Source organism: Pipistrellus kuhlii, unplaced genomic scaffold (genome assembly GCF_014108245.1).
Source record: "Pipistrellus kuhlii isolate mPipKuh1 unplaced genomic scaffold, mPipKuh1.p scaffold_m20_p_15, whole genome shotgun sequence".
In the NCBI taxonomy this organism is placed as follows: Eukaryota; Metazoa; Chordata; class Mammalia; order Chiroptera; family Vespertilionidae; genus Pipistrellus; species Pipistrellus kuhlii.
This window is the reverse complement of record NW_023425460.1, coordinates 44,931,629-44,956,285: the sequence shown is the minus strand read 5'-3', so window position 1 is coordinate 44,956,285 and position 24,657 is coordinate 44,931,629. Positions and strand designations below refer to the sequence as shown.

At 60.2% G+C, this 24,657-nt stretch overlaps 1 protein-coding gene across 18 annotated transcripts in view; it reads right to left on the bottom strand.

Annotated features, from left to right (window-relative positions):
• The window catches only part of EBF3 (EBF transcription factor 3), a 112,169-nt gene that overhangs the window by 9,596 nt on the left and 77,916 nt on the right, over window positions 1-24,657 (bottom strand). For 13 of the 18 annotated variants that reach the window (XM_036439303.2, XM_045582184.1, XM_045582183.1 and 10 more), the window contains exons 8-11: window positions 22,884-23,028; window positions 17,244-17,374; window positions 16,655-16,781; window positions 564-652 (exon numbers count right to left, since the gene is read on the bottom strand). In XM_036439303.2, the coding sequence (XP_036295196.1) occupies window positions 564-652; window positions 16,655-16,781; window positions 17,244-17,374; window positions 22,884-23,028 (492 nt within the window). The remainder of the gene's footprint in view (window positions 1-563; window positions 653-16,654; window positions 16,782-17,243; window positions 17,375-22,883; window positions 23,029-24,657) is intronic. The other 5 variants (XM_036439304.2, XM_036439307.2, XM_036439308.2 and 2 more) reach the window with 1 other exon arrangement.

The window sequence follows — 24,657 nt, the reverse complement described above, 5'->3', positions numbered from 1 at the left end:
GGCCTGCGCCTGCGCCCGAACAAGGCGGGCCTCGTCCTCGCCGAATTCAAGCGGCTCGGCCCCCCAGATATTAACGTGCGGACTTCATTTGGGAGCCCGCTAAGTCGGGGACTTATAACAAAAGCTTTGTAAACAAAAGATTAAACCGAATCGCGCTTTAGAAAATGAAAGGAAAACAAGAGCCGCGTAATCACAGATCAGGCCGGCGCGATGGCGATCAGCGCCGGCTACTGGAGTGGAAAATGTCTAATTGAACCATTTCATTACGCGCCAGTGTACGCCCCCCCCCCCCCCCCCCCGCTCGGAATCCAGAATACTGGTCCCCGAGAAGCCCCTCCCTCCATCCCCCCCCCCTGCCCGCCCGCCCGCCCGCCCCAAGGATGCACCACACTGCCCGCACCCTCCGCCCGCTCTCAGCCGGGCCGGGCGCCCGTGGCCGTGGCTGCAGGGCTGGGGGCGCCCAGAAGTCCCCCCATCCCGGAGCACCTGCTGCCCCCGAATCCAAACAGGCCCCCTGGCAGCCCCATCGCCCGCGCGCACGGCGCCGCTGCCCTGGCACTCACCTTGGGTAACCGTTCGGGATCGCCCGGATGTCTGGGGATCACCTTCTGCAACCGCTGGAAACCGTAGTCGATGGTCGGCTCGTTCAGGGCTGTAACAGGATGGAGAGGCAGGCAGGTTAGCGACGTCCACGCCACCCGTTCCTCACGTACGGCCGTGGGGGCCTCCCTTTCTGAAGCTGGGGGAGCTGGGCACCCCTGAAGGCTCCTTCTGTCTCCAGGTGTGTGTCGTCCCCCCCCGCCCCCATTCTTCAGCACCTAAAGGCAGCGATTACTTCTATGATTAGACTGGAGGCCAAAGGGCGGCTCCATATCTTGTAGGAATGGCGGGGCGTCCGGGAGGTCTCGGGGCCACGGACAGCCATCAGCACCGTCCCCAGCCCCGTCCGCGTGGGGCGTGCGGCGCCCCCAGCCCGGCCAGGGATTTATGGGGAACGGGCAGTGGTGACAGATGTCCGGCCATCGCCGGCGGCAGATGCATCCCCGTGATCCCTTTCTGCCTCGCGGACTGCCGGCGCACCGCCAGGCTGGGCCCGCGTCCTCTCGCGGAGCCCGGATACCGGGGCGCCGACGCCCCGCTGATGGAGCGCACCCTCGTCCCCCGGCCGCCCGCACGCCGCCGGCCACCAGCAGTAATTAATCTCTTTATCCCTCAAATTGTAATTTTGACTACGAACCGCGCGCGGCCATCAATCAGCGGCCCGCGCCCGGGCTCGGTGCATGAATCACGGCCGGGCCCGGCGGCCGGCCCGCGCCTGGTTAACAAGCTTTATCAGGAGTCATTGGCTTTGTTATGGCTCTGCCGCGCCGCCGCCCGGAGCCCGGGGCTGGGGACGCGGGGGAAGATGGAAACACTTATTAGAGCGCCTTCCTTCCCGACGGAGATAGCGCTTTCCGCGGAGTCACGCCGGGGGTGCGTGGCGAGACATACATCACCGGGTTTCCCGAGACCGGGAGGCGGCGGCCCCCGGCGCGTCCTGAGGCCCGCCGTGGGGGCCACCGCGCGTCAGCACACACTCTGACCGTGACTGCCACCCCAGCGGCCGGTCTGCCAGCTGCAGGCCGGAGGGAGAAGGGGAGAGGCCGCCTCTGGAGAGCGCTCCCCGAAAACACCGGCCGCCCGTCCCCCCCGGTGCGGGGACACCCACAGCACGGACACCCACGGCGGCGACACCCACGGCGGGGACACCCACGGCGGCGACACCCGCGGCGGGGACACCCACAGCGCAGACACCCACAGTGCAGACACCCACGCCAGGGACACCCACGGCGGGGACACCCACGGCAGCAGGCACTCGGGAAGCGGCCCGCGCGCAGAGAGGCCACGCCAGGATTTGACATCCCGTCATCCGTCCCGGAGACAAAGGTCCGCACCGGAATGTGAAGTAAGACGTTTTCTTGTTAATAAAGCATTGATCCGGCGCATTGATTTTACATGACACGGCGTTCGCCGCCATCGCGCCCTCCTCTCTCCCTTTGCGAATTCCTGGGGCTCCTCCCGGTGCCCGGGCACGGGTGACACGGCGCGATCCCTAACTCCCTGCGAGGTAAATTCCACACGTGCAAAACCACTTCATAATCAAACCATTAATCATCAGACGCTGTCAGCGCTGACTGGGGGGACAATTTGTCATGTCTCCGCTGGCCGGGACGCGGGCGCCGGGCGGGAGCGTGGCGGTGCGGGCCGCCGGGCGGAGGGGCCTTGCCCCGCGGACGGGCCCGGACGGGAGGAGATAAAGTGTTACGCTCCTGGATGAGGGGACAAAAAAGGTGGCCCACTGTACGTCTCCTCTCCCCACCCCCCATCCCCCGTGTCACGGTTTCTCCTCTCCCCCAGCTAATCACCATGACGGTGTGACTTAATGAATCGGCCGATGAAAGGTGATCAGAAAAGATAGATGGGCAGCCGCTATTGATTTCATGCAAATGCCCTGACAGGTGATAGACGCTCTAATGCGAGCTTCCAGGGGCCTCATGACTCGAATAGCCACACGCTCTCACTCCGGGAGGACGTTTCCTGGTGTTTCCGTTTCAAGGGGACGCCCTGCTCCGCACACCAACGTTATTTCAGAGCAGGGTAAACGGGGGGGGGGGGGGGGGCGAGGGGGGGTCCGCCCGCACCCCTTGCTTCAGCCTGGAGCGCTCTGACGTCTCGCAGGCACTGCCCAGAGGCAGCGGGGCACCGGGGCGGGCAGCTCGGACGATGACGTCATCGAACCCCCGAGGCCTCTGCCACGCAGGGGGGGGGGGGGGAGGCTCTGGCAGCAGCTTGGCTGCGGGGAGCCCTAGGAATTTACATGGACCGATGAGAAAAAACTGCCCTTGTCTCAGAACTGCAGAAGCAACACACATCCTGGGGGGTGTGGGATCCCTGAGGGCGGAGGGGAGAAGGGGGGCTCCAAGCTGCCCCGCCCCCAAGAGCCACGGAGCCCACCACCCCGCACTGGGGCCACCGCCCAATCCCCGGACTGGAGGAGAGAAGCCGGAGACGCTCGGCACACATCTCATAAATCCTCCGCCCGTGGCGTTTACAAGGCGAGGCCCGGCCGGGCAGGGCAGGACTCTGGCACGTCCAGTCGCCGAGCCCCGAGCCAGGCCAATCAATACCACTTTCCTGTTTTAGAACTGGGTAATTATGAGGGGGAGAGATTGCCTGACCTTTCACCTGCACTGCATTACTTTGCTGATATTAAGATAAATTGCCTGATTTTGGGTAAACATATGCTGCAATTCAGACTGTCAGCACTGGTTTGCTCAGGGATAATTTGTATTGATCTCCCCGCTTCTTCCCAATTCTGCTTACTGACCTCGTGGATAATTAGAGAAGGAGCCGTGGGTGAGCTCAAGGCGGGGAGGAGGAGGAGGAGGAGGAGGAGGAGGAGGAGGAGGAGGAGGAGGAGGAGGAGGAGGAGGAGGAAATATGCAGAAGAATAAAGCAAATTTGTTTTATGTTAATATCAGGGGGTCCTGCTCCCGCCCTCACATCTGTCAGCATCGGGAGAGCCGTAAATTAATGTACTTGGGGCCGGAGCCATTTATTCCGAGGAATTATTTAGCGGCGCGCCTCGTCCTGAACATGTGTCGCCGGTTAAATTAATTTAAGCTCTGCCTTAAACACAACAAAAACAAATGTCATTTTCTGCTGGAGGAAAAAAACACCCACACACACATAAGACATTTCTCAAAAAGTATGATCGGCTCCCAGCTTCTCGGCATGGGTGTCCATGCATGTGCCTTTCAGCCAGTGAGTCTCCTAGTCAAACACCGCCCCCCACAATGTCATTAGCGCCCGTGATCTGTTCTGAATTCAAGTCTTGCAAAGAGGGGCCGCCGCATGTGAAGGAGATGAATGTGGCACCAAATTATATCATTTAAGATATGTCAGATTATAAGGCTGTTGTATCAAAAGTCATAAAACAAACCTCCCCTGTGAAATACCTCTTTATTAGCCATGCCATAAGATATTAACATTCCTCAGTTAGCGGAGGGCTTTTATCTGCGTTTCAGATACATTACTCGTCCTTTCAGAGATAAACTGTATTAATATCCATTTGAGTAGGCTACCGCGGCCTAATGCATAGTAATTTCTGTTGGAGAGCTTTTATTTTAGAATAAGAAAATTACACGGCAATAAAACCTGAATGAATCCGAAGCCAGAAGAGCCGGGAAGCACATTCGCTGCCAAGTGGGGCCGGCTCCCGGCAGCCTGCGAGGCCAGATAGGCGGCTATCACAGGCGGGCCAGCCTCCGGGCCAGCCGCATAGACGCAGCCTGACACGCCACGGAGACCGCTGATTCCTGCGCCGAGACCGCCTCCTGCCCGGGGGGCTCATATTCAAATGCTTCTGACTGCACCGGAGGGGATTCCTTACTTTACATGCATGAAAGTCGTAGCAGAAGCAGCACCCTATGTGTTTAAGTCATGCCCGTGTGCTGGGGATCCATCCTACCGCAACGGATAACCTGTGAGCCGTCTGTGATGTCCGTTCACCGCGGGACCTCCAGGCTCCGAGAAACCTGCCAAAGGCCCGGCCCCTGGCTGTCCGGCCCCCCGTCCACCCGGCCCCCGGCTGTCCGGCCCCCTGTCCACCAGGCCCCCAGTCTGTCCAGCCCCCGTCCACCCAGCCCCAGCTCCCAGTCTGTGCAACACCATTCCTGGTGGCATGCATAGTTCTCATTTTCGTTTCGATGCCCAGCCCTGCCGTCTAAGTCCACTTCGAATACTCTAAAATGTAGGTGATGATTTTATCAGACTCAAACATCACCTTCCACGAACACAGAAATCTGATTCCATTAAGCACGGGGACACATTCGAGGGTAACACGGAAACAACCTTCCCAATTGGAAAACGTGTGTTTGGAGCCAGAGAGTATTTTCTACAGCAAGCAGCTCTCCTGGAAGGGAAGTGGCCGAACAGTCTTCAACCCGGTCCACTCACCGACGTTTATTAAGCCGCTACTACGTGCTGGGGCTCCATGTGGAAACCCCCCCCCCCCGGCCCCTGCTGCTGCTGCTGCATCCGTGGGCTGCCCACCCAGGATGCTGGGTCCCCACCACCCAGGCCAGGGGGTCCCCTGCCCACAGCGGGGCCTGGACTCCAGCAGGGAGGAGGGATCACGGTTGCAAATCTGAGTTGTGACGGCCACCTCCCGACCAGGCCTGCCAGGGGACCTGGAACACTCCTGAGTTATGGCTGTGGCCGGCACCGTTGTGTCTTTAAACAGCGCCGTTCCCCATGCAAGTGTGCATGTGGGGGGGGGGGGGGGGGCCGCTGGCAGGTAGAGACCAGGGTTCCCAGCACCGCCTGCCGTGGCTCCAGCCAGCCAGCGGGAGCTTGGAGGAGCGTTGGGCTTAGCGGGAGCCTTCCTTCTGCCTGGAACCCTGGCTCCAACAATGAAAACAGGAAGGCATTCATTTGCTGCGGCCCAGCTGCTGGTGGCTGCTATTAAACGAGTTCCCGTTTCATTTCAATAATGATCATCTTCCTGTAACTTCCCAATCATGCATTTGTCATAATGCAGTCATTTTCCAGCTCCAAACAGACCCCCGTAATGAGGCCGTTTTTCACATTAGCGGCGTAGCTACATAACCAGAACATCTGCAGGTCCCTTTCCGCGGGGCCAGGGCGAGCGTCCATTAGGCGACGGGGGCGGTTAAATAAGATACAGTGTGCTTCCCGAACGGGGGACCCGGGCCCTGGCCCGGCGACGGCCAGCCGCCCGTGTGCCTGAGTGAACACAGGTTGTAATGTGTAAAAATTAAATAAAGTAAAATTAAATTGCTCAATACAAAGACATCCCTCTAGAGGGTGTTAGTGATTTCAGTGACAAAGTGCTATTTGCTGACAAGTAGTTTACACATTAACCAGCTGAATCCGAGGGGGAAAAATGCCAATAGCAATTATATCACCTTGAGGTTATTAAATGTCCCACTGATAAGTAACTAGGTGAACTTGACCAGGTGATAAAGACCGCTGTGAGCAAATGATTGCGCGGTGAAGGATGTGTCTCTGTCCCGCTGGCTTCTCCCCATCGCTTTTCCTTCAAAAATGACGGCATAAAAAGAAGGTGCATTCGAAATGTGTGGCCACCGAAGACGAGATTGGTGTTTAGTTCTCCACCCCCCCCTCAAACCCCCCCCCCGAATGCCTCACCCGCCAGAGCCCCTCCATCACTCCGCGGCAGGAACCCCACACGCGGCCTGCAAAGGCCTGCTTTTTTTCTCCTTTTTTTCGGCTTTAAAACGATGCTAAGTTCTCCACTTTATCATCCACTGTCTCCTCCGAGTGCATTTCATCTATAAGAAATTCAGATGCTCGGGAAATTAAAATTTCAAAGATCTGCTGCAAGAAAAAAAAAATCAATGGGGCGAGATCAATGCTCATAGAAATTTCATGAACTTTGAACTGATCCGGGCATGATGATGAGAGGTGGCTGGAGTTCCAGGCGGCTGGCAGCTCCGCGCACGGATAAAACGGGTCCGGGGCGGCCGGGCGGGAGGGGGGCGGCATTTCAGATGGGCTTCTGCTTTCATATTTTGTCCGACAAAAAAATTAATTTTTAGTCTATTTCGGTTACAAGCAAAAATGGGGGGTGGGGGGAAGCGGGATCTGCCTCCCCGACACGACCCGCAGCACCCCCGCTCCTTAAGAGCACCTAATGCTTTGCACATTAACGCGGCCACGAAATGAAATCGGTTCCCTTTGCAGCCGATTGCAGGTGCAAATTAATATTGTAAAATGAAGATCAATACATGGACAGGGCCAGATCAATAGCGGCTAAATTATTGCTGCATTTTCCTCCTCATTCAAGATGAGTTGTGTTTTCCTCTCAAAGTCAATACTTTGCAGCTTTTCTCATTAATTTCTCAATAAATTTGGCAATGAATTTCAATCACAGAGCCCGGCAGGGCGCGCCAGGCACCGTGGCACGCCGGGGAGCACAAAGGCCACGCGATGCTGCACTGCGCGCCGGAAGGCGCCGCCCCCAGCCATCGGCCTGATCCCCGGGGCCCGGCCCAGGGCGGCGGCGGGCCACCCCCCAACCGACCGGAAGTCTCGGGGTGCCCCTTCTCCGACCTAGGTTGAACCTCATGGCGCTGACGTGGCTTTTCCGGCACCCGGGCATGGTGCGGCTCGCCCGCCCGCCCGCCCGGGGTCGGCCTCTGCGTCTCACTGCGGTTACCCCAGAAGGCCCTCCGACCCACTAACAGAAGGGCACTGTCCGTAACCAGGACTTCTGAGGATGGACAAGGCCTCGCTTGACTTCTGATGGGAAGACGGCACCCCGCCTCCCGTGGGGGGCGCTGCTCTGAGTTCACGCGGGCGGCCCCGCTGGCCTGTGGGGTGCGCAGGGCCCGCGGCCGCTCACCGACACCAGGCGGCGAAGGGCGGCATTGTGACGGGACAGCTCGCCTCCCTCCCTACCCAAACGCCCGACCGACAGCTGCTGGGGCCACTGACGCACTCTGTTACGTGCCACAAGCACGCAGGAATTGCGGCTCTTACAGTCCTGTCCTCAGGCCCGGCCGGCCAGACACTGAGCGACCTTAGTCTGCCCGGGACAACTCCCCACAGCGCGGCCCTGAGGCAGGGATGTGATGGGACCACCCATGAGCCCTGGCATCCGCCCCCTCCCCAAGGCTGTTCTAGCAAATACTGCCGCTCCCCATGTACAAAGGAGAAGCTGGAGGAGAAATCAAGGCCAGGCGTCCCTTTCCTCTAAGAAACAGGCAAGTTTCTGGTGCCATCCGCCCTCTCAGAGACACTGGGGAGGGGACTGCAAACCCAGCGGGCAGTGCTCTGGAGAGGACCATCGGGCAATGGATTTACACACTTCACCCGAGCGTAAGACCCTCCCCAGAAGGTGAGCTGGAAAACGAGCTACAAAAGCTCGCCCCTCCCCACACCAGGTGTCTCTGCCCCTGAAAGGTGTCTCTGTTCTCAAAGCCACCAGCCCCCCACGGGCTTCCCAGGCCACCTGTTCTCTTGGTCAGGGTCCACCCTCCCCCTCGATGGTGAGGCCATCACCCCGTGTCATGGCACCTGCCCTACTCAGTGCAGAGCACACAGTAGGTGCACAAAACAATGAGTCACAATGGGGGGCTTCCTGAGGATTCAGGCCAATGGCGAAGGCATCGCCACGGTTTGGAATGGGAGAAGCCGAAGAGAGTGTAACGTTTCTCATTTGTCTACACGAAAGCTGGGTCACAAATATCTCAGAGATACCCAAGTGCCCGTCACAGGTGAGCCGGGATTCTTCACCGCCCTGCTCAGGGAGGAAGCTCTGGTCCCCTGCCACACGGGGAGCCTTGAAACCGCCACAAGGGCCATCTATTGACCAGGATGTCCAGGAGAGGCCGATGCACAGAGACAGGAAGTGGATGGGTGGCTGCCTTGGGGGGGGTGCAAAGGGGGGAACAGCTGATACTGATGGATACGGAGCTCCTCCTTGGGTGTGAAAATGCACAACTGGGTAAATATACTAAGAGCCGCTTCCGTGTGCACTTTGAGTGGGTGGGTTTTGGTTAGGTGACTATACGAATACAAAACATTTATGTGACCGTAACCTCTCTAATCTGGCTTAGCGTCTTAGCTCTGCCTGTCCCTGGAAATGCCCGGCAGGGCGGTGAGAGGTGCCTGGGCAGGGCGGCCAGGGGGTGCCTGGGCAGGGCCTTCCTTGGGAGGAAAAGAGGTGAGAAGATGGAGAAGAATTCTGGCAGAATCCCCCACATCTAACCACCTCAGTGCCCGCCTCCCCACCTTCACTGGCCATCTGATGTGGGGGGAGGGGAGCACCCCATGGGAGCACCCCCTTGTCAGGCAGTGGGACTGCCGCGGGCTGGGCATGAGGCGGGTGGCGTGTGGAAGGGAGGAGAGGACCGCCGACCCACTGGCAGGCACACCTAAAGGAACTTCCTCCAAGGACAGCCCGGGCCTGGTGTGCTGAGCCCTGCCCTGCCCGGCTGCCTCGGTGGAGGCGGAGGCGGCGGTTAGACCCTGGCACGCTCTCCAGGGAGCCGCCAGTGTGCGTGCCATCACCACGTGCGTGCCATCCCTCGGACCCGAGTCATGCCACATGCTAAGCTCGTTGTCTGCACTGGAAGGGCTTTCCGTTCTGCTGTCTTCCTGGAAAACCATGAGGGTTTTGCACTTCCCACAGCTGGGGAAGGAGGATGGTTTTAACAGACTGTTCCTCAGCCTGAGCTTTGGGGGTCTCGGCCTGGAGCAGAGGTGTGGGGACAGGTCCACAGCCTCCCTGAGCCAAGGTTTCAGGGGGGAGTGCTGACATGGCCTCGTGTGCACCCCAGCCGCCGCCCTGTCCGGCCCCATGTCCAGCCGGGGAGCTGGGAGGGCTGCGTCCGCAGGGACTGGGTCTGGCAGCGGAAACAGAGCCGCGTTCAGCGCCCGTTCCGTCTTCGAGCCCGCAGAGCGTCATCCTGCTTCCCGTCCACAGGACCGCACGCTGGCATCAGGGTCCCTGTGACCGGCCCCGGGTCCTCACTGGCGAGCTGGGGGCCGCTCTCTCCGCCGTCTGACACCTGGTCCTCTCGGCGTTCCTCGGCGCTCAGGGCGCTCAGTCACCTGGCTGGGCTTCCAAACGGCCACTGGTCCGTCACCGCTATCCCATCCGCCCGGGCTCTGCCCAGGCCATGCTCAGCAGCTCACAGGGGGACTCACATCCAGCCCACAGGGAGCTCATCCTCCAAGCCTCCTGGACGACGGGCAGCGAGGCGGGACCCTGCCCACCGGGCCAGCCGCGGAGGGCCACGCGCCTCCTGCCCGCCCCTGCCCGCCCGCCGCCTCCCCACGGCCGCGCCGGGGCCCGGTGACCCTTTTGTCCTTTGGGGAAGATGGATGGCCGTCTCCTCGGGGCCGCGTTCCGTCGGGCTGGGTGCTGGGGAGTCGATACCTTCACCGTGACACGGAAACTTGGTGATTTATCCCTCGGCCCGCAGAGTGCAGCCGATCGGGGCGCGGGGGGCAGGCTTTGGTCACAGCCGCTTGGAAAGCAACCAAAGCCCCTCGGATGACAGACAAATGTGTCTTGTTAGCGACTGCCCAAAAGCGCTTGACTTGTACTAATAACAGAAAGGCCATGCTGGTCACCGAGGGTCCAAAGACGAAGCACCCTGTCACCGGCCTGGTTGGGAAATTAGCAAATAATGTTCTTTTCCTTGATAAATGGGTGACAGCTCGCTCTCACCAATCATTTCTAACATTTTGATGCGTGCCTACGCTCCCACTGGAGGAGCCGGAAAGTTTACTGGCCTCAATTCTCAGATGATGAATGGAACTCTCTAAACGTGCGATTTCTGTATGAGGTATAGTTCATTTTAAGCAATTCTGGTAAATGGGTGTCACTGATTAGGACAAATCGTCTACTTGTGCAATAGCACGCGCGGCAGGCCTCATTCCCCGGCCTCCGTGGAGACGGGGAGCGGGGGGACGGCCGTGACCCCCGGAGCCGTGGAGGCTGTCCGCCCGGCACCCTGGCGGACCACCTGACGGCCCTCCTGGCTATCCTGTCCGGTGCCGCATCACATGGGGTGCCAGGTGGGCACCCTCCCTTCCCCCCGGCCCTCAGGAGCCCCGGACGACCCCCGGGGTGGTGCTGCCAGCCAGCACACCATCCCAGCTGACGGGGAAGCCAGCCGTCTGCCACTAAGGCGGGAGCAAGTGACAAGAGCACAGGTGAGGGCCGCTGGGGGGGGGGGGGGGAGGGGTGATGTTGTCACATTCTGGGATATCTGGGTCGCTGTCACAGTCCCCAACCCTGCAGGTCTAGAGAGGGGCCGAGTGGGAAGGCACGCCAGGCCCATGCTGCCACGCACAGCTCCGCATATCAATCAGGGGCGTGGGCCCTCCCGGGGAGCCTGACCCCCACCGGGGCCCTCCAGCTAGCCCGCTCGGACCATGAACCCAGTGAGGCTGCAGAGAGGGCTGGACGGGGCCCCGCCGGCACCCCTGGGCCTCACGGGCCAGGACAGAGGGGGGCGCCCGGGAGTAACCCGCTGAACTGGCTGGAAGTGTCCCCAACTCTAGGTCCCAGGATTCAAATACTGGTCTCTCCACTGTGTCCACGGAGGTGGCAGGGAGTGTGGACTCGGCAGGGGTTCCCTGAAGGAGGGCTTAGCCCGGGGGGAGCCGTCCGAGCATCCGGTCCCTGGAGGCCATGGCCAGCTGCCGTGTGCAGACAGCGGTCTGTTGGTAGCGCCGGCCGGGGACAGCCCCGGTGCCGGCCACGGTCGCGGGCGCCGTTGGCTGCTCCAAGCGTCCCCGCTGTTGACAGAATCCATCTCCGCGCACAAAGAGCTTCAAGCACTTCAGACGCACAAGCACCTTTCAAGGGCGAGTGAAGTGGGGTTAAATGGTGGGGCCCGCGGAGGCTGCGGCGGGCCCAGGAGGAAGTCGCCACCTGCGCTGCCAGGACAGCACCGAACTGAGGACCTGCTGTGTCTGACTTTTTTAAATCAAAGCAGCAGAAAACGTAAATACTGAATCAGGAAGCACAGGAGCCGTGAGCAGTTCCTGGCGAGGCATGATCTCCCTCGCCTGCCATCGAACGCCCGTCTCTGGGCGGAAATGGTTGTTTTCCCGGCCCTGGCCTGGAGCAGACTGCAGGCCTGAGCCGGAGCTGCGCCCGGCAGACAAGCTCCATCTGTCTGCGCCCGCCTGGACGTGGTCACCACCGGCGGCAACATCTCCCTTCTGACCGGGCTCGGCCCCGTGGCGGCTGGTGCGTGGACGCCCGGTAATGTCTGATTTCTTTAACCGAGCAAAAGAAATCTCTGAAAGGAGGGAGGGTCAGCCAGACATTGGGGTCCCAGAGGTCAAGAGCAGGAGCTGCCTCGGGTGACCCTGGTGTCCCGGGGAGCCATGCCGGAGGGCTCGCCACCCCCCAGGGGCTTCTCTGCTTTGTGTGCCGGGAACCCGTCCCGCCCAACGGACACCTCCGGTCACGGGCGCACTCGGGCAAGGACACCTGGACACGTGGCTGCCAAGGGAGCGTCCACGCTCACATCGCTTCCGTGCGAAGCCGACAATTCCGGTTTGTCTCCGTCCAACAGCACTGCAACGCTTCTATTGTCATTAAAAAAGAATTCTGTGGCCGAAACAGGTCTGGCTCAGTGGACAGAGCGCCCGCCTGCAGACTGAAGGGTCCCAGGTTTGATTCCGGTCAAGGGCATGTACATTGGTTGTGGGCACATCCCCAGTGGGGAATGTGCAGGAGGCAGCTGGTCGATGTTTCTCTCTCATCGATGTTTCTAACTCCCTATCCCTCTCTCTTCCTCTTTGTAAAAAAATCAATAAAATATACATTAAAAAAAAAAGAAGAAGAAGAAGAACAACTCTGTGGCCCTGCTGATGGGACGGGCTTCTCCGGGGAAGTGAGGGGCGGGAGGCGGGCCGGTCTTCCCGGCGAGCGTGCCCGGCTCAGGTAGGCCGTGCCGGGACCGCGTTAATTATTATTAAACAAGCAGCTGCGACGTGATTAGACAAATATTAAAACAAGCCCGGCTCTCAGGTATTAATTTGCACTCTTCACTCTTTGAGCGCGGCGAATATCTCATTAATTTAATTTTAGGTGCCCGGCGTTTACACCGCATTTTACAGTCTAGGAGGCAATTTACTATTAACTGGCAATTACATACAGAGTGATTGTTAATTCTGCTCCTAAGTGCTAGCCGCTTGGAAACGGCTCTCGCTCTCTCTCTCTCATCCCTGACCTCCTCACAACAGGGGTGAGGCTCGCTGGGAATGCGCCGGCCTGGCATCGAGGAGCCGGACAGGACGCCTGCTACTCGCTCTTTCAATTCGCCCGCTGATCAACCCAACGGCCACTGCTTCCGCAGTCATGTCTCTAGAGTAGGGGTGTCGAACTCAATCAGAGAAGGGGCCAAAATCTAAAATCCAGCCTAAATCGCGGGCCGAATGGTTTACTGAACAGTCATAAACTGTCATTGTGATGGAAACGCAGCGGAGTGCAGTGATGACAGCGCGGTGAGGGCCACATTGCAAGGCCTGGCGGGACGGATTTGGCCCGCGGGCCTTGTGTTTGACACATGTGCTCTAGAGCAAGAGAAGGCCGAGGGGCCCGGCAGATGGGCCTGGCCGCGCCTCCCCTTCCCTGAAGACCTGGTGTTTCTCGGATCCCCGTACACAGATCCCTTAGGCCAGGGGTCGGCAAACTCATGAGTCCACAGAGCCAACCATCAACAGCACAAGACTGACATGTCTTTGGAGAGCCACATTTTTTAAACTTAAGCTTCTTCTAACGCCACTTCTTCAACAGAGACTCGCCCAGGCCGTGGTATCTTGTGGAAGAGCCACACTCAAGGGGCCAAAGAGCCGCATGTGGCTTTCAAGCCGCAGTTTGCAGACCACGATCTTGGGCCTTCGCCCCTGCGGGCGGGGCTCCTCGGGCAGGTGGGGGGGGGGGGACCTGATGGGAGCCAGATGCCCAGGGGACGGTGCCCTCCCTGCGGGGCCGCCCTGAGCCCCATGCAGAGGCGGGATCGGCTTTCAGGGGCGCGGTTCCCAGTGATTACTCTTTGTCCCCATCAATTCCAGGGCAGCGCGAGTCAGACAGCAGCTTCCAGGTCAGACAGGCTGTGACCCCGCCTCGCCTCGGCTCCCGGGGAACGCAGGCCGTATCCCTTACAGGGCGTTTGAAATGTATATTCCCGTTAATGACCGGGGTGGGGGAGGCGATAAATTAGCTGCTGTTCGCAGAGGCCGCTCGCTGAATGGCCCCATTGAAGGCCCCTCCGTGGGAGAACTCCGTGGAGAGAGTCCCGGGTCCTTGAACGCCGGGCCCGGCCAGCCTGTCCGCTTACAGGGGACGCCATGTCCACGGGGAATGGGAGATGGACGGGCCACCGGGTGGCTGATGGGCCGGACTCAGGGCTAAGCCCCTCGCCATGGAGGGGGGCGGCGTAGGACACCCCAGAACTCCCAGAGGTGGTGGCTGGCCAAGGCAGGGGTCCTGGCCGGCTGGAGGGCACAGAGGTGGCCAAGCCCGGCCGGTATAGCTCAGCAGTTGAGCATCCACCCAGGATCCAAGAGGCCGCTGTTCGCCTCCAATCAGGCCACATGCCGGGCTGTGGGCTCCATCTCCGGGGGGGGGGGGGGGGGGGCGCGTAGGAGGCAGCCAATTGATGATGTTTATCTCTCATCAATGTTTGTATCTCCCTATCCCACTCTCTCCCCCCCTTCCCCTTCTCTAAAAGATCAATAAAAACATTTTTTTTTAAAGAGGGTGTCAGAGAGAGCTGCTCGGACACCTACCCCTCACACTGGCCCTGGAGCAGGCCCTCGCCATGCGACACCCATTGGCCGCCCATTGGTGGCTCCTCCAGGCGCGTTTTCCAAAGGCACCTTTGTTCACGATGCCCAGCCCAGTGCCCTGCTCTCCCCCGGGACCAGAGTCCTCAGAAAAGAGGAGCATCGCTCACAGCCAGCCCATCTCCCCTGAAAAGCCCCCGTGTGGGGAAATCTGAATGCCAAGGTCAACACAGGACCCACTGAGGCCCATGGGGTGAGGGTGGGGGCGGAGACAGACGGACTGAACCCCGAGGGCCTGACAGTCCCATGGAACAAGCAGTCTCACATCCACGTCTGTGCGGAGCAGGTCGGTCTTGCCACATAGATCCACGCTCCCTTTGGTGCCCCAACGCGACCGAGGACCATGTGTCACGTGGCAGACACGTGGAGGAGCGTGTCACGTGGCAGACATGTGGAGGAGTATGTGTCGTGTGTGTCACGTGGCAGACACATGGAGGAGTGTGTGTCATGTGTGTCACGTGGCAGACACGTGGAGGAGTATGTGTCGTGTGTGTCACGTGGCAGACACATGGAGGAGCATGTGTCACTTGGCAGACACATGGAGGAGCATGTGTCACGTGGCAGACAGGTGGAGGACCATGTGTCACGTGGCAGACAGGTGACATGGCTCTCAGTGGAGAACAAAGGTCCCCTTCTTTGAGGGACTCAGGACCCCGACAGCAGTTGTACCTTGGAAACCGTCCACAGGAGGCACTGCTCAGCGGGTACCACTCCCCAGGGGTTGGACATGCCCTAAGTGCCCCTTGACCCTCACAAACCCGCAGGTGGGGCCAGCAGAAGTGGCACTCAGGTTGGAGCCCGACGCCAGGCCCCCGGCGAACACCAAACAGAGCAGAGGGAGTCCCACTGCCTCCGCAGCCTGAAGTTCACGGCCAGAGACGCAGAGACGCGCAGCCCCCTGGCCAGCAGTTGGCGAAGAGGCACGCGGTCTCCTGCTGAAGTGTGGGCACGTGCTCTCCGAATGCCAGCCTACAGCCCTCTGCGTGTCTGCCCCTTTCCACACACTGGGAGCCCCACCAGCTGCCCGGCTGCCCCCTCCATCCCTGGCTTTCCCAGGAGCCAAGAGCACCAGACCAGGAGGGGCCGGCACACCACCCATAGCTTTTTTGCCAACGCACTTGTCCTGGGTTTTGGGCAGCTCTGGGCTTGCAGGGGGAGGGGAAGGACGTGCTAGTCCTGGGGAGGAAGTGACCCCTGGTGTGGGGCAGGTACCCCCGCACACACCCTGGCCAGATGGAGGGGTGCTGAGGGGTCAAAGAGAAGGCACCCTCCCCCATCAAGGACCAGGTGTTGCTGGCAGCCCAGCTGGCCCGGGGTGACCTGGTCTCCTGGAAAGTGGGTGCTGAAAGCATTTACACTCTGCATGTCACACTCACTCGGTCCCTAAAATCAGGGTGGTGAGGCACCCCCCCCTTCACACTCCAAAGTAGGAGGGACCCAGAGCCCACGTCACCTGCCCCTGGACAGAGGACAGCCTTCCTGGCGGGAGCCCAGGCCTGCCGGGGTCCTGCCGCTGGTGGCAGCTTGTGGAGCCCCAGCCCAGGCTCCCTCGGGGGCCGCTCGCCGCCTCCGTGCGCATCCCGGCCACAACTCCCGGGGCCGAGCTCTCGTCCACGTCCCCCTCCTGGGTGTCAGCAGGGGCTGCCCTTCGCTAGACACACCTCTCAGACATGACAGTGTTTGCTCTCGGCCAGGACAGAAACCGAGCCCTCACACGGCTCACGCTTATACACGGCGTCTCCCCACAGTGAGCTCGAAGGAATCCCACCAACCAAGCAACGTTCTGGTACCAAACCGTCACTGCAGCCGTCCCGATGGCACCGGCTCCTCCAAAACCCTCGCAGAAGCGGCGTACGGCACATGTGTACCCCGGGCCTAGCACAGAGACCGGCCTAAGCCGGAGGCCCCTCGGTTACAGGCTGTGTGACTTAGCCTCTGAGTTTGGCCTCATGCACATGAGCGGCGGTGACCTCACTGGGCGGCCCCGGGAGGTTAGCTGGGGTGACCTGTTACCAATAACCAGCCCTCCCGCCCCAGCCTGGCTGTCCAGGCGAGGAGACTGAGGCCCAGGTCACACGGCCGGCTGGGCCGTACTGTCCCCGGCGTCTCCGCAGCGCGGCTGGGGTCGGACACTGCCGCTGGCAGAGCCCTGGGTCCGAGGCCGCCCCAGCCTCTGCGTGTGCCCCCCCACGTGTGCTGTCCTGAGGGGCGGCCCCGCTCGGCCACGCCGCCGTGCGGGGGCACTCACCGGTGTAGACGAAGCGGCCGGGAGCGCCTTTGCAGAACTGCTTGGACTTGTAGGACAGGGTGACCTCCACGACGCCGGGAATGTGCCTCGGCGGGGTCTGGACGCGGATGGCGTGGGGCGTGATCAGCTGCAAAAACCACACGGCGGGCGGGCTTTCAGGGAGGGGGGCCCTCGCCGGTCGGGCATAATTACCAAAATGAGCAAAATGGGGCCGCTGTCTCGGAGCGCCCGCTCCCCGCTGTCGCCTGGAGGGGCGGGACCAGAGCTCTCTCAGGAAGAGGTCTGCAATCGGGCCCGGGTTTTAGTTTGCAGGAAAGGCCACAGGGCATCATTCATATGAAAATTGCCACCATATGTCCCCAGCAACCTGCTCTGGTGATGCAGGCCCCCGGCTGTTCCAGTGTCAGGGGGGCCCTCCTAGGACAGGGCTGGAACCCCAGGGCTGGGCGGGGGGCATTCTGCACCTCCCCCACACACCGGGGAACGGCAGGGAACAGGAAATTTGCCCTCCGGCGCTTGGGTCTGTGCCGTCCACCCCCCCCCCCCGCCCCCGGGGAAAGCTCCCGCAGCGCCCCATGGGCAGGCTCACCTCGCTCCACACCAGCATCGTGCCGAACACCACCTGCAGGCCGTCGAAGAAGTTGTCCCCGATGATGATGACGGTGGCGCCGCCCGTGGTCCAGCCCTCGCTGGGACTGATGGCCTTGATGCACGGAGTGGCTGCTCGCACAAGACAGAGAAGGCAGCCTCAGCGCGCGGCCGGCCACGCCCCTCGGCGCTCACCCCCCTCGGCCGCCTGGGCCCGCACAAGGCGGGCAGGCGGGGAGGTGGGCCCTACCCCCGGGCGCCACGCGGAGGGCGACCGTACATCAGCGCGCCCATGTGTTTAAAGCAAACAGTTAAATGTTTTATAAAGCAGAGGCCAGGCCGCAGCCTGCGCGTGAGCAAGAAGGAAAAAAAAAATAGCACATTGCGTGTCAGGGCAAACACGACGATTACAAATGATTAGGCCGCGTGCATGCCGCACGCCGATCTGTCTGCCCCGCCGTCCGGGTCTGGGCAGAGCCAATCAAAGGGCTGAAGGGGCTGGGGGGCCCGGCACCCCACTCCTCGGGAGCAGCTAATGGGGTTGGGCTTTCCGTCCGCGAACTTGGCCTTTCGGTTAAACTTCATTTTCCTCTGTCACTCCACAATGACCACTTTTCGCTTTTCATGGGGGGGGGGGATCAAAGGCGCTCTCTATTAATACTTTTGTCAAAGGTACACGTTTTACATTCAGTATTGTTTGTCAACAGGAATCCCCGAGCCGAGGGCCTGACCTCTCTTTGTCTCCCAAGCCCTCGCATTTGCATGAGTTATTACCACGCACTGCAGGCCTGGCCTGCTGGAGGGAGGGGAGGGAGGGTGGTAGCGGGAGGGCAGGGGGGGAGAGAGGCCAGGGGGCAGGCAGGCAGGAGGCCCCGGGTGGAGGCCGGGCCGGCTGAAGGCTGCGGCCTCCTGGAGGCGGCTTTGTTCTGTTCTTTGATCAGCCCCTCGGCGAGGCGGTGGCAGACCTTGTCTCCTGCCTTTGATGGCCTTTGGTAGGCAGGCCCCATGCCAAGGAGGGGCTCCTTGGGCACACTGGCTGCCCCTCCCTGCTCAGGGCACACACGTGTCACTGGCAGGGCCTCCCCTGACTAGCTGGTGCTGTCCTGGGACTCCAGGCCCACCCTCCCTCTCTCCCTCTCGCCCTTTGGTGCCCAAAGAACAGGTGGAGGCCTGTGGGCTGGTGCGGGCGGCCCCCAGGACTTGCCAGGACTCCTGCCTGATGCCGTCCGGAGGGAGTAGGCGGCCCAGGCCCCCATCCTCCATCCACAGAGAGGAGGAGCCGCACCCCGCCCTGGGCCACCCCAGGGCCTGTCCCCTCTCCCTCCCAGCTTGCAGGGCGGGTGCAAAGACGAGCCGTGGATGGAGGAACCTCTGAGCACCTCTGTCCAAGGTATCACTAATCTTGGGGGACTGAGGGGGGCTCCCCCCAGCCGCCAGGTGCCTGATTGCTCCCTGGGCTGTGTGCACAGACGGGGCTCCCCAAGGCTACGGCAGGGCCTGATCCCACTGCTCATCTCATCGGGGCCCCCGTTCCGCACGGCCCCCGTCAGATAAATCATCTCTCCAGGCTCCGGGCCAGCCGCGGCCGCACGCCCTCCTAAGCGGGCGTTTTCCGGAAGCCTGCGCGGCAGCTCCCCGCCGGGTCATGGCGGCCCGCGGCGGACGCCGTCTAGTTAATCACCATTAGCTATTGTTGTCGGGCAGCCCGCCGACATGCCACCTTCTTTTGTTTGCTCTAATGTCGGGCTGGCGGGGGTTATATTTGCTCATTCCGCCAGCAGCCCCCTCTGCCGCGGGAGCGCAGAGCACACACTGGGAGCCCGCCCTTAACTAGCGCTGTTGACTTCATGCTAATAAGTTCATACAAATTTTCATTTCTGAGGCTTCCGAATGACATTTGCTTTTCTTAATTGCATGGAGAGCATTTGAAAAGGATCAGCTCTCTAAAGACTGACAAGTCTCCTCCAAGGGGGTGACCTTCATCAGCACAGCCAATTATGGCAAATAATTCACACCAAAAAAAATTACAGTAAACAAATTTACTTTGGAGGTGAGAAAAGAAGGAGAAGGAGAAGGGAGGGGAAAAAAAAAAAGAAAAAAACCTGGGCTGTGCGGCGCGCACGCAAGGGGACTGCTATCTGGCAGCTGCGGCCTCGGACGGCACATCGCGGAATGCAATGTGCGGGGCCGCCGGGCGGGGAGGCACCCGGCCCGGCCCAGCCCCCGCGCCGCCCACCGATAGCCATCTTCCTGCTGCCCGTGATTTGCATACATTTCAATGCACATATAGAGAGGGAACATGTGTTCAGTGGGGACCATGGCGAAATGAATTACACAGACGGCGTTGGAGATCTAATGATAGACGTGCACAATGCTCGCCGGCAGATGACGGAGCTGGCACGCCAGCTGAAGGTGCAGGAGAGGAGCAGGGCCCGGTGGGAGGGGGGAGGGAGCCCCCCAGGGCCCCCATCTCTCTCCTGGGACCCCCATCTCTCTCTCCCGGGGCCCATGTGGGAAGCGGTCCTGAAGGCACGTCCTGGCCTGGGAGCCCTCCTGTGCCCGTGGCTGCCCGGCTCTGAGAGAGGAGGCGGGCGTGCCTCCCCGTGGATCCGACGTGTGCCACAGTGACCCATTTTTAACTCCGAGGAGCCTCTGGGCCTGCTCGCCAGAAGAGGCGCTGGCTAAGAGCCCTCTTGGCCTTGATCTTCCGTGTGCTCCACCGCAGACCCCCACGTGGACCGGTGCGCCTGAGGGGGAAGGGGGGTGCCCAGATTTCCAGGAACAAAAGTGAGGGAACTTGACACCGGATGGCATGAGTGACCGGAACCCTTGATTTTGCCTTTCCTTTCTTTTTCTTTTTTCTTTTTTTTCCCCTTTTTTTGGGGGGGGGAGGGGGGGTAGGGTGTCTCACTACCACATCCAGTGTTCCGTGTGTCCTCAGCCTCCGTCCTGGTCCCCGCTAATCAGCCAGAGCGATACCCCCGCACCCTTCACCTCTCTCCGCATTCACAATATTGAGGCACTCAAACAGGCCTAATCTCGCCTCGCGAAGACTCCTTTGTTCTGCCTGCTAAAATGTCTTGTAATTGTGCTCGGGATGTCCAGATGGCTGGCTGATACTCCAGCTGATAGGATTATACCTTTTACCTCTCCTAGGGCCATCTGTTCCCCTCCGCCCGAGAAAGCCCCGCCGCCTGGGCCCGGCCCTCCTTATTGCATAAACCTAACCGCATTACGGCGCTTGGCATGCAAATCGCCGCGCGCGGCCGGCCGGGCTGAGCTGTAAGCGGGGCTGGAGCCCCTGACGGGGGACAAGCGACAGGAGAGAGAAGAGGGAGGCCGGCCTGCGCGCGGGAAGGCGGGCAGCCCGCCCCGCGCCCGCGTTCAATACTGTAAATACCCGGCCTCGCTCCCCGTGCGTGCGGGGGACGCGGTGGCAGGCGTCCAGGGCGACAGCAGGGGGAATGCGTCTGCTTGGAAGCCATCGGCGAGTGTGTACACACGGCCGGTGAATATGAGATGATTGGATAATGAGGTGTTAGCCGGGAGAGGCTGCGCACGGCAACGCCTGCGGTTTGTGGGGTTACTTTCTCCTTCGAGCCTGTGGGGCGGCCTCGGAGCCGGCACCCCCTCCACCCCCACCCCCTGCTCGGCGTCCCGGTCGGGTGGACGGAGGTCCCTGGGCTTTGGGACGAGGTGGCCGGACCCTGCAATGAGCCCCTAAGAGCCAGCTCTCCCCGGAAGGGACAGGATCACAGGGTGGGTCTCTCTTCCTCCGAGAGAGAGAGGGGCTGGTGTGCTCCGTGGGGCACTGGGGCCAGCCGACACCTGGCTGCTGGGGCTGGTTCCGGGAAGACCTAGCCCACGTGGCTCCTGACAATGAGGGGCCGCCCTGTGGGGTGGGACAGGTAGCTCGCTCTCCTTGCAAGAGAGGGGGACGTGGTTCGAACGTTGGTTTCAAAAAGGACTGAGACACAGGCATTTACAACAAAAGCAGATCCTGATCAACGCCGCTTCTGCTAACGGCTTCTGATGAGTTGGGTTCCACCTCGAAGGGGCCTGCGCGCATGGCCTTTGTTTTTCTAAACGCTGTGTTTTCTGCTCACGGTCAAATGCTCTTCTCACGCCACTTACAAAAATAAATACTTGTACTTCGCTCAGATCCTAACGGCTCATTAGAGGAGGCTGGTTTTGGACCCAGACGACAGCCCAGCACCAGAGGGCCGAGGGGCCTCCGGAGCCTATCGCGTGGCGAGCTGGGGCTCTCTGGGGAAGTGGGGACCAAGGCCGGGGACTCAGCCCTCTTAATTGTGAGCCTCATTAGTGCTGGTTGCTAGGCAAAACACACACCTACCTTCAGCGCACAGGAAGGAGATAAACAGTGCGTCACCGATGCTAATGACTGGGCGCCCAAGGCGACCTTTAATTATTATATTTTTGTTCTCTCACACCTCAGTCATTAACGGGGAAAACAAATGAGTTTATTTCTGTGGGCCACAGCAGATTCACACCCTGGCCTCAGTGCTCGGGTCTGAGTCACGCTTCGCCCGGATCGTCTGCACGTGCTCCGTGCGTTTCCCTAGGATGTGTGTGCGCTGCCTCGCGTGTGGCTCCTGACTCGGAGGCCTCGGGAGGGAGGCTCTGCCCACAGCCCCGTGGCCTGACGGGCTCTTTGCTCCAGAGGATTGGATTGTGCTGTTTTCTTTACAAGTCACTTAAAGAAAACCTCACGTTACTCTCTCAACAGTTCACACTGGCCGAAAGGCCTCAGCCCACAGGCACGGCAGCACGTGAGGGAGGGGCGTGGCCAAGGCCACGGAGTCAGGGTTTCTGAGTTCTGGCTCATTGCCCGAGTTCCTGCCCCTGCCTGTCTCTCTTACTACAGTCAGTCTCTTTCAACAGGCAAAGCAAGAAGTCAAGTGGAAGCATTTGGTACACACACCTTTGGCTATTGTTTCTCACCTACTCCACCCTGCCTCTATGGGTAATCACCCCCCTCTGTCCATCCACCCATCATCCATCCATTCACCCATCCATCATCCATCCATCATCCACCCATCAATCCATCTATCCATCCACCCATCTTCCATCCATTCACCCATCCATCCACCCATCATCCATCCATCTTCCATCCATCCACCATCCATCTTCCATCCACCCATCCACCTATCCAGGGACAAGGTATGGTCCTGGACTCCATCCTGAGCTGATGGGACCAGGATGTAACCACCCACACCGAAGCATGCACCAAGTCTGTGGGGATGACCTTCTGGATGGGGGCTGAGGATAAGCCAAAATAAAGCCAAATACTAAACTAAAACTCCAAGGAAAACTCTAAGCAAAAAAAAAAAAAAAAAAAAAAAAAAAATCAAAAATTAAAAAAAAGCTTAGAAACAAACCAATGCAGTGAAGGCCATGGTGGGGGAGGGGAGGGGAGAAGCTGAGCCCTCTATAAGGGCAAGGAGAGAGGGAGGGGCCGGGCCTCTCTGAGCAACACCAGGCCAGGCCGCGCATGACGGGGGAGGCCCGACCAGCCGGGGGTGGGAATTTGGGGACAGGAACTCAACATGAACCAACAGAAAGGATGGTGCAAAGGAAAAGAAGCATTGCAAATAAAAAGAGACATGTAACATGTGCCTACCATTTTCCAGATAAGAAGGGGCCGTACCTTCTGACGGGTCGAGGCGGCGCGCCCGCCGCCCGTGTTTGGAGTTGTTGTGCACAAACATGTTGTCGGACACGGCCAGCACGTGGCCGTCCACATTGACGGTGGTCGACACAACAACCTGCGGAGAGGAAGGAGATGTGAAACGGGAGCCGGTGAGGACGGCGCCGCCCGCATCGGCGACCGGAAGCCTCAGCCGGGGCTGCCCGGGCGGGCCTCCAGGCCCAGCGGCGGTCACGGCTCTTTTTGGCGGACGGGGGTGGGCGGGTGGTTTGGTTTTGTTTGGTTTGGTTTTGCCTGGAGATTGAGGCTCTTGAAAACCTGCTCCTCTAATTACAGCTTAATCTCCTATTATGCTAACAAGTGAATTCAATTCGGAGGAATATTCTTCTAGCCATTAGCTTCGGAAACACCCCTCTGGCCACTCATTTTAAAGCTGCTGTTTTGATTGATCTGCTCCCATATTGATTGGGTAGTTTATCTAATTAAAATTAGTTCACTCGAGACAGTCCTCCTTGACGAGGGCCGAGGATTCGGTTGCCAAAAAGGGCTTCTGACATCAAGCGTGGTCCTACTGCCCGAATCCTCCCCGCAAACTCGGGGGTAAGTGTCACAATCACAGGGCTCGTGTCTGCGTCAGAAAAGGCTGAGGTGAACAGGAAGAGTGAGCGTGTCCTCAGCCCAGAGGCAGGATCCTTTATCGAGTACCTGGCGAGGATGGCCAGGACCCCCCCAGCCTGCCCAGCATTGTCCTCTCGTTGGGCTGAGAGATTCCTATCTTGAGCCCAGGGCAGAGGATGACTGGGGGGAACAGGGAAAGGCCTCCTGCCCTCAGAGGAAGTGAAAAGGGAACTCTCGCGGTGGGGGGGGGGGGGGGGGGGGGGGGGCAGAGGGCCTTCCCAGGTGCCCGGGGACCCGCATCCCAGAACGGCCCCCGAGGTGGGTCTGTGTGGCCCGTTATGTCCAGAGAAGCTGGGGCGGCAAAGACGGGCCCCGGTGCAGTCTGGGGATGGTGCCCGGCAGCAGTACTCCTAGGGCTGGGGCCTGGGTTTGGGGGGCAAGGAGCCTGGCTCTTCGCCACGTGTGGGCAGCGCTGGGGGCCAGCACACCTGGAGAGCCACACCCCGCCGGAACTCTGGGCTTGAGCAGGTGAGCAGGGAAGCAGAGGGCTTGGCGTCCATGTCCGCCTTCCCCGCGCGGTCTGCACGCATCAGAGCGCGCCCATAATGATGGTGAGAAGCCGAAGTGACCGTGGGCCCGAGTCAATCGATGTATCAGCATCGGTTCCTCTGACGGAGCCAAGACCACCCACGGCAAGACTTTGCTAATGAGGGGAACGGGGGGGAGGGGTACCTGGGGGCATATGGAAATTCTCTGTACGCTTGTGAAATTTTCTATAGGCCTGAAACTGCTCTTAAAAAAAAAAACTACTAGGGAAAAACTGATTTAAAAAATTATGTGTAAAGGTGAAAAAAAGGCCAAAGCTACATACCTACACACAAATGCATGGTGAGTAACAGCTTCTATAAAGCTCTCCGGTCCCACAAGGAGACTGAAGCGAGGCAGGGAGCACTGTGCCCCCAAAGCTCCCTCCCTGGGGCGCTCTCCCTGGCAATTCCCTCCCCTTGGTATCTCCAAGGCTGCGGGAGTCTCCCCAATATCAGGCCCCTCTGGGCCATGAAAGGTGCCCTCCACCATCCCTGTCCCCAGGCCCAGGGTCGGCTCTCTCAGCGTCTTCTCTGCTGCCCAG